This window comes from Ammodytes marinus (genome assembly GCF_949987685.1).
Source record: "Ammodytes marinus genome assembly, chromosome: 14".
Lineage (NCBI taxonomy): Eukaryota > Metazoa > Chordata > Actinopteri > Uranoscopiformes > Ammodytidae > Ammodytes > Ammodytes marinus.
The window spans coordinates 13,359,000-13,368,449 of NC_137218.1; the positions used below are offsets into that span (position 1 = coordinate 13,359,000).

General features: G+C 40.1%; 1 protein-coding gene across 1 annotated transcript; it reads left to right on the plus strand.

The window, feature by feature from the left end:
* Positions 1–6,390: 6,390 nt before the first annotated feature.
* On the plus strand, positions 6,391–8,960 carry LOC307260761 (protein ABHD15; the record flags this gene model as incomplete). Its single annotated transcript, XM_080041070.1, has 4 exons — positions 6,391–6,501; positions 6,634–7,134; positions 7,872–8,101; positions 8,207–8,960. The coding sequence occupies 4 exons, from the start codon at positions 6,391–6,393 to the stop codon at positions 8,958–8,960; spliced, it is 1,596 nt and encodes a 531-aa protein (XP_079897196.1).
* Positions 8,961–9,450: the final 490 nt, after the last annotated feature.

The window sequence follows — 9,450 nt, forward strand, 5'->3', positions numbered from 1 at the left end:
GGAAATTGTTCTCCTCTCTAGTCAAGAGCGTCAAGTGTCAGAGTATTGTAGAACCACAATCAGCTTGTACCAAATTAACCAAATCAAACGAAACATATACATACAACAGCAATGCACAAAAACACAAAATGTTACAGACACTGCAGCTATAATTATTAAATGCCATCATGCGCATTATTGCTGAAGTTGAATTCAATGTTAAAATGGCTACTAAAGGTTAATTTAAGTAGTCCATGTTGTATTATAAATATTTAAAAAATATTCCATAGCCTATGACTTTACTGTACCTTAGGTCTTGATGTCGTCTTCTAGACTATTAATTTTACGTGACAATTAGATTTATAGAGCTATTTTTCCAGGGTGGAGTCTAAAATGTGCTGGACTGGTCTAACCTGAGCTTTGGCATGACATCAGAAAGTGAGACCTAACTTTATTTCCAAGAAATATTGAGTAAACCACTTTGCACAATTTAGTCACAAAAACTGGTCTAATATTCTTAACAGTCACAATAATGCCTGAACTATTAACATAAAAATCTTTTAGTGCAGTTATTCATTTATAAGTATTCAAAGTCAGTTAGAAAAACGCATAGGAGCAGCAACATGAATAAAAAGTATAATATTTTGAGTTTTAACATCACCAGTAACATTATAGAAAACAAAGTTTTTTCTAATTTTAGATGTAAAATGTCTCCTTCATGGTATCCTTCCATCATCTTGGCCCCATCTTGCTGTATCTTTATTACACTAAGGGAGCAGGATATTTGATGATATTTGGTCGTTGATATTCAGATTATCTGATACTCATTTGGGATTTTTTTGTGTTTCATTAGTTTACATTGTGTGTATTTGTCTATTAAAGTGACATTTCAGGATAAATTATGCATATCTGAAGGCAATTCCGGTGTGTTCAATTTCATTTCCCTGTCGTTTTTACGTCAGCTGGCTTGTTTTTATAAAAGCAAGCAGTGGCTTTAATTTTGATATGGGTTGAGGGTAAAACAGAAATGCACACAGGCATTAATCATATGAAACACTGCAGTCAGAATACAGGCAGATGCAAACTGGATGGTTAGTATTATTACCACTCCTTTCAGGTGAAAACAAAACAAACAAAAGAGCTCTCTATTTTTGTCCGTTTAAATTCTTTCATTTTCTCCTGATTCCTGGCAGTGTGGCTAACCTGCTTGTGCAGTTAAACTAGGTGCAGCACAAGCAGAGTATGTGAATAATGTGCTACAATACAATAAACCAACTCACAGTGACTACAATAGTCCCATTCCGGGATCAATTATATTTACAGTTGGATATACTTCAATTAGATGAATGAAATTTCAAACTCTAAATTGCATGGGTTTGTGTGGGTGTTGTCTCAATGCGTCCCAGCTTTGTCAGTCCTAAAAAAAAAATTCCCTCTACTCAGAAATAAGTTATACTTATTGTTGCTTTGCTTGGATGTTTGAGCTGTGCAGAATGATATAGTTTGTGCAGAGTTTGATGTTCGACGTTTGCCTCCACATTTACTGCTGGAGGGGAAAGTGCCTACTTTCATATGAAGACATTTTGAAATGACATCTGGAAGCTGCTGTCCCCAATATGTAAATTATACAATTGTAATTTAGAAACTTAAAGCCTTCAGTGCACATATATAGGGAATTTTCATTGAATTAAGAAACACCTTAAATGCTATTGTTAATTAACTCAAATTAAGATATAATTTTTCTTTTTTATAAAAATAGGTAATTGAACTTGAAAATATGTCAGAAACAACAGATTATTCTTAAAAGACATGGCTTAAAGTCTTATATTTTACCCTGACCTTTATAGGCACTCAGCTACGACATCTGAAGATGAATTCATGAATCAAAGATGGTAAAACATCTGAGGTGTCAAAACTTGTCTTAAATCCCACAATTATCAAGTGGTTGAGTTAATAATTAAGTATTATTGCTAAATTTGAAAATATTTCACTTAAGTTTCCCTGAATGATAAGATTGATAAAAGCGATAACAGTTGTTGGTGTGTCTTTTGGTCTACATCCGCATTTTGCAATAATGAGACATATTGATATAGCCTGCCACCGCCCGCCTACCTACTTCCACTCAATTTTTATTTCCCTTCAGTAGTCATTTGTACCTTCTGTACAAATGAAATGAAGTACGATTGTCTGGTAGGACCAGGCTACTATTGATAGGGGCTAAGGGTAAAACAGAAACACATGCAGGCAGGGTCGACGGACTCCCGGTATAAGTTAGACAGGCTTGGGGGGTCCAAGGCAGAGGGGTGCCAATACATTTTCTTCTTTTTTTTACGAGCCCAATATAGGCCCTGAACAATGCCATTTAAAAAAAGATTTAAAGATTTTTATGGTTAAAGATTTACTGCTCCTTTCAGGTTAGTACAACAAAGCTCTCTGTTGTATTATCTTTGAAATGTTTTCTTCTTCTCATAACAGGTTATATGGGTGACCTGTTTTTGTGGTTAAAATGCCTGAAGCAGAAACTGATGGTTGCTATTATAAGAAACAAACAAAAGAGCTCTCTGGTGTGTCCGTTTTAATTATTTAATTTGATCTTCTCACGATTATGTATTGTGTGAGAAACTTGTGACAGCTTCAAATTTCCTTGGCATTGATTCTCCAAGTCTCTGAACTCAAGACCATTCTTCCACCACCATTTTCATTTATGAGAGCGCTCAGTCAGTACAACATCTAAATGAAAGGCCATAGAATATGATTCAAATCAATTTAATACTGTGTTTCATCACAGGATAAACGTGATCACTCCGACTTAATTTCTATTGATAGTGATCCTTCACATGAAGGGGAAAAGTGGACCCAAAGCACGACAAACTCCCCTGATGGTATCCTGTCAAACTGAGCTAAGTATTGTCCTTCCCCTTGAGCCTCCACAGTGCTATTAACCTCTCCTGACCCAGACGATTCAACCAGAAGGACTTCTGTTACTGTGGCGGAGTCACTCCCAGTTACCGTCACAATCAGGCTACCATTAGCACCTTCAGAAAAACAGGAGATCCACTGAAATAGGCTGAAGTACACCAAATAACTTCCACAACATCAAAACCTCCAAAGGTGCCCTGCGATACCTCCACAAAGTCAAACAGGAAATCAATGGGACTATTGCCTGCAAGCAAAACAAATCATCCAAATATATTACATGTAGGAAAAAGCATAATCATGATCACCAGCAAATATCCATTATTATTATTTATTGATTATTTATAAACAACCTCATTGCCACAACATTGTCGACATGTTGTTGAATATTTCCGATGATATATTCAATGCTTAATGCACCATAACACATATTAAATTTACCTCTACCAGCCGTAGCCTTGGATACTTAATAATCAATAACACCAGACATATGTGCATGCCTCCATACCACTTTCTGTTTGTGATTGAAATGAAGCAGTTCTTCGATGTAATGTCTCCTCCATGCTGCCCTCCATGAGGACAATCTTAGCCCTATAAACGGCAACCTCAGCAACAAATTATATTTAGACTCGTCCTTAACTATACCATTAAGATTCTCTTGAACCTTTATTAAAGAAAATATTCTGTTGTCATCTTGCTCCATTGTGAATGCTGGATGCTTCACGTCAGCAATTGAAGAGATGAGTGTGTACAGAAAGTGCCACCAAACTCTACTAGCCTCACTGCAATTTCAATACAGAAATGTAGGCTTTCTTTGTAGTTAATTTAAGGCAAAGGGGTTCACATGATATTTGAAGATATTTGGATTTTTGAAATTCAGATTATTGAATAAATATGCACATTTGAGAAGAAAAAAAATTTCTGATGGGTAATTCTGTTATCAGTTTTGTATTACATTTTGCTGCTTTACCCTCAGAATGTTTCTGACATCTTTGTGTATTTGTCTATTATAGCAATATTTATGGATGGATACATAGATACACAGTAGATATTTCCAGAGAGTTTGCTGTTTATGTTTTCATAAAAGCAAGATGTCACTTTCATTTACCATGATGACTGATTGATAAAGGCAATAGTAGTTGTTGGAATGTCTTTTGGTCTACATCTTCACATTCCTGATCATGAGACACTGGGATTGATAGGGCTGAAGGTAAAACATAAACACATGCATATATTCATCATATTAAACACTTCAGTCAAGAGATTGGAGTCGGAAGGGAATAGTAACAGTTGAGGACCTTTATATAAATGGTCACTTTGCTTCATTTGATCAGCTAGTATCAAAGTTTTCACTGTCGAAAGCTCAATTCTTCAGGTATCTACAGTTAAGGAATTATGTCAGACAGAATATACCATCCTTTGAATCTCTGCCCGCAGATGATTAATTTTCCAAAGTTCACCAGAAGCTAAAAACCTGATTTCATCTTTTGTGGGAATATTTTTAGACCAGCAGGACAAATCTACTTTAAAAATAAAGCAAGCCTGGGAAAAAGACTTAAACATTGGAAAAGCTGTCGATCTCTGGGAGGGAGCGCTAACAAGCATAAAATCCTGCTCTATAAACTCGAGGCTTCAGTTAATTCAATTTAAGGTCACACTTAGATTGCACTATTCTAAGGTTAGACTGCATAATATTTTCCCAGATCTTTCGCCTTTATGTAACAGGTGTAAGATTGCTGAGGGTACACTTGCTCACCACTTTTGGGAATGTCCAAATCTTTACAATTTTTGGTGTCTTGTATTTCAATGGTATTCTAATGTTTTAAATGTTTCTTTAACTCCTGATCCAGAAACCGCTCTGTTCGGACATTCCACAGCCCTGGAAAAATTGGACCATAATGCACGCATAATCATGGTGTATGGCATGGTAATTGCTAAAATATGTATCCTGAGGCTGTGGAAGTCCGACTTGGCCCCTCAGTTCGATACCTGGCTGAGGGAACTGGTGGGCATTCTACATGTGGAAAGGCTAAGATATGAGCTGTCAGGCCACCCCCATAAATTCCCCGCTGTATGGGGCCCAGTGCTGCAGCACATAGGGAACCAAAAGGTGTGAGGTTTGCCCCGGTTTTGTTTTTGTTTTAGCTTTGTTTTGTTTCTTCTTGTGTATTTATGCTTATTTTCTTAATCATTTTGTCTTATTTATTTATTTCACTTTGTTTCTGTATTCCTTGTCTGTTTATGTGAGGGAGGGGGTTGGGTGTTGTGTATGTATTGTATGTTTACTTATTCAGTTTTTTTTGTCCATATGTAAAACATTCTAAAACCACTAAAATAAAAGTTAAAAAACAAAACAAAAAGAACACTTAAGTCAAAATATAGGCAGATGCAAACTGGATAGTTAAGGATTTACCATTCCTTTCATGTTACTATTAAAATAAGCAAACAGAGCTCTCTGCTGTGTCAATTTTGATTTTGACATTTTCATTACTGGCAGTGTGTGTAACCTGTTAATGCTGTTAAAGTGACTCATAAGCAGAATATATCATTTATGGGCTACAATACAAAAACAGACTGACAGAGGACAATAATCACATTTCAGGATCAATAATATTTACAACTGGAAATACTTAAATTAAATGTAGAACTTCAAATGGCCAAATTTAAATTTTAAGAAAAGTAGTTTACGCTTCTGTCCAGTATTCTGTTTGTGTGACTGTGTGAATGCATCAGCTGTGTCAGTCCTAAAAGTTTCCTTACTCTACTCAGAAATTAGTTTTACTTATTGTTACTTTGCTTGGATGTTTGAGCATTGCTGTGCTCAAACACACCATTGTTGTACAGCAAACACACCACTTGTAATATGGTTAAGGTTGACTCATCTGATACCATCTTTTTTCAAGATGCCACAATAAGATCCCTCTTCATTCAATTGTTGACAGACTATTCTTGCTGACACTGTCTGATCACATCCTGCATTGACTTCATCACCTGAGCAAGAGTCTTCTGTTTTTCCTTGCATATCACTGCAAGAGCATCACAGTCTTCAAAATTGTGTCTACCACACTTGCCGATCCCAATTTACTGACTTCTTTCCCATATATCTAACTGCAGATGTCTATTTGTCTTTGTACCATGTTAACATAAAAGGGACAGATTTATGTGGCAAATGTTTGCTTAGTTTCTATCTGAACTTGTGCTTGCGGTCATTGATTTATGGAGGGTGGAGAGAGGGAGGGAGGAGGTGGTGGTGGTGTCTGTTTTGTTGGCCAATTAATAAAGGCTTCTCTTTACTCTTTTCACAAACTGGGGAATGAAGACAACTATTCACAACATCAGCCAACTCATCAGGCAACACTTTCCCTATGGTCCATGACGCAACAATGCAGGGGTTTAAAAATGACGGGGGTCACCTGTGACTGAGGAAGTCACAGCAAAATGTCCCTGAGAAAACCTTTGATTCGTATGTAAAACTAAAATATCCTGTAATTACCAATGGCATCATTTGTAGGGGGCTGTCTGTTCTGTTTGCTACCATCACTGCTACTTCTGCTGCTGTCTCTGGCTCTCCGCTGGCCCAGGGTTCGCTGTTGGATGAAGCTGGCTGTGAAGGCTACAGGCTGGAGACTCTGGCTCGTTATTTGCCTGATCCTGGAGCTGCCACTGGACCGGGATACAAGAACATGGACCAAGGAGGCTGGATGGCCATGGACAGATACTTGGTCTTGTCCGGATCAGGCCTCAGATAGTCCTAGGCTCATCTGCAAACCCACTGCACTGTCCAAATACCTGCTGCGGCACTGCAGCTCTCTGGCCAGGCCCAGATTGGCCTCCTGGCCCAGGGGAGACCCCCACATCCAGACTCTGTTCAGCCTGCTGTGTGGACAACATGGAGACACATTACAGTTCACTAGAGACCATCTGTTATTGAGAGATGGGGGTATTGTAGCCCTGGACTGGGCTGTGGGAACAAGACTGGGTGAGGCGGTCGGGAGGAAGAGGTGGGAGGGGAGGAATCAGCCAGGGGGAAAGGCCCTCGGCTGCTTCACCTCGACCTCTCCTGTCCTCCTCCTCATCCCTCAGTCCTGGGGAGGAATGACCCCGCACCTGAAGCTGCTGTGCCATCAGGCTATGCGTCAGGGCTTTTATGTGGTGGTGTTTCATGCTCGAGGCACAGCGGGGTGCCCACTGACCACAGCGCGACTGACTGAGTTTGGAGACCCGGCTGATCTTGAGCAGGTACAGAAAGAGTGTGTTGTGATTTACACCAGGCAGCAGGGCTGCACTCCTTTCATTATCCTGGGATGATGTTTTTGAGACAGCGCATTGTTTCTTCTCTCGAGTGAGTGATTTTATAAAACTTTTGAAAATGTGTGTTTAACAATTGTCAGTTGATAAATGGACAAAATGAATAGCCAAGCCTTTTGATTTTCAGAAATGTGTTAAGCAAACATTTCCGATATTTAACAGTCTAACCCCATCTTCTCAAACGTGAGGATTTGCTGCTTTTTCTGTATTATATTTTTGTAAATTGAACACCTGTGGGCATGGGACTGTTTCAGCAAATAATAAAAAATGACAAAATACATTTTACACAGATTAATTAATAAACTAAATAAGGTGCTCGCAGATCTGCCAGTCTTCATTTAGGCCTTAAGTGGTCATGAGCTAAATGATAAGGTCAGTATGCTAACAAGATGGTTACCATATTCACCATCTCATTTCAGTTTGTTGGGACGCTGGTATTCATAAATTGTCAGCAAACATACAAGTACTGAGTCTGATGGGAATGAATGTTATTAGTTTAGCAGTCATTTGGACAAAACTTTGAACTGATTTTGGCATCAGATGAAAAGCTGTGGGGTCATTGAAAGACTGGCCGACAGACATTGACATGAATGGAGCCATGCTGTTAACATTGACACAAATTGTTTTGTCCTAACAAGATCTTTGATGTCTTATATATTTTTTTTCAGTCGGTGGCTTATGTGCACAGCCGCCACCCGTCCTCTGTACTGGTGGCAGTGAGTGAGGGTTCGGGCTCAGGGATTCTGCTTTCCTATTTGGGGGAGCGTGGATCAAGCTCGTACCTGACGGCGGCCGCAGCCATCTCACCTGTGCTCCTGGGCCAACTGTGGTTTGAAACAGCCATGCCTCCCATATATCGCTGGGGGGTTTTGTTTCACCGGAAACTGCAGCTCAGTAGGTGAGAGAAAAGAAACAATAACAAAAAGTAATCGACAGTAGTTATAGGGTGAATGGAAAGGATCATAAACACTTTTCTTTTTTTCTCTCATGGTGCTTTGATAAGATACAGAAGTTCCTTCAGAGAGGTCCTGGATGTGGATCGGGCCCTTCGCTGTACCTCCCTCAGAGTCTTTGAGGAAACTCTTTCCTGCTCTTCGGCCCAGCTTCAGCAGAGGCCGCCCAGCCCTCCAATAAGCTCTCTTGATCCTGAACTTAGCTCTGGATTCCATTCCCCACGGGGCCTGGCACCCTCCGTGGCCTGGGCCCTGGGCGAGAGGGCGCACCCAGCCAAGGACTGGGACTCTTACTGGGAGAGGAACGAACCACTGAGGGACGTGGACGAGGTGGCGGTCCCTGTGCTCTGCATCTGTAGCCGTGACGACCCTCTCCTCCCACCTGCCTCCACTTTGCCGCTGACCCTTTTCCAGAGCAACCCTCATTTCCTCTTGGCGTTGACGGATGGAGGTGGGCACTGTGGGTTCACTCTGGAGGGCAGAGGGGGAGAGACGGAGGAGGGGAGGACTGGGAGTGAGGAAGTGGAGGAAGGTAACTGGAGTCATAGCGCAGTCCTGGAGTACTTCAGAGTAACGGCAGACTTCCTGAAAGGGGAGGAGAGAAAAGGGGCGAGCAGCTGTGGTGGTCCACTACTAGGAGAATATAACAGTCAGGCCGGGCAGAGGAGCAGGACCAGCAACATGGCTCCAGCCCGCAGGAGGAGAGCCACCACCATGAGGAGACCCAGACTGCAGTCAACAGAGGAGAGCAGCATGGGAGAAGAGGAAGAGAAGTTCACCTGGAAGAGGTCCTACACACGCTGAGGAAGAGATGGCCAAGGAGGAGATCTGTAGAGAAATGTTATCTTTGGACTAATAAAAACAAAAATTAAAGGACATTCCTTCAAACTCTTGAAAGAGAAGATAAACAAAATAAAGGCAGTGGACAGTTTTTTTTTAAAGTTCAGATGAAGAAATGAATGTCGGTACCGAGTCAAACTAGTAAAATTGATCAAGGGGGACACCAGCGAAACGACATGTACTTAGAGCAAGGCTTCCATCTAATTCTTTGGTAAAAAGAAAAAGATCAGCATTTTGTATTTTACCACTTGTATCAAAACATGTTACTTATTGAAGAAACAGCTTTTCAGTCAATACAGCTGCTGTCTGGTTTAAAAAAGAAAACCCCTCTGCACCAAGTTAAAACTTCAGCAATTTCAACAAAAATTTAGCACTGTAAAGTAAAAAATAAATAAATTGTCAAACAATATCTTTGGCATTTATGTCTAACGGTTTAAAGAATTAAAGTGTTAGA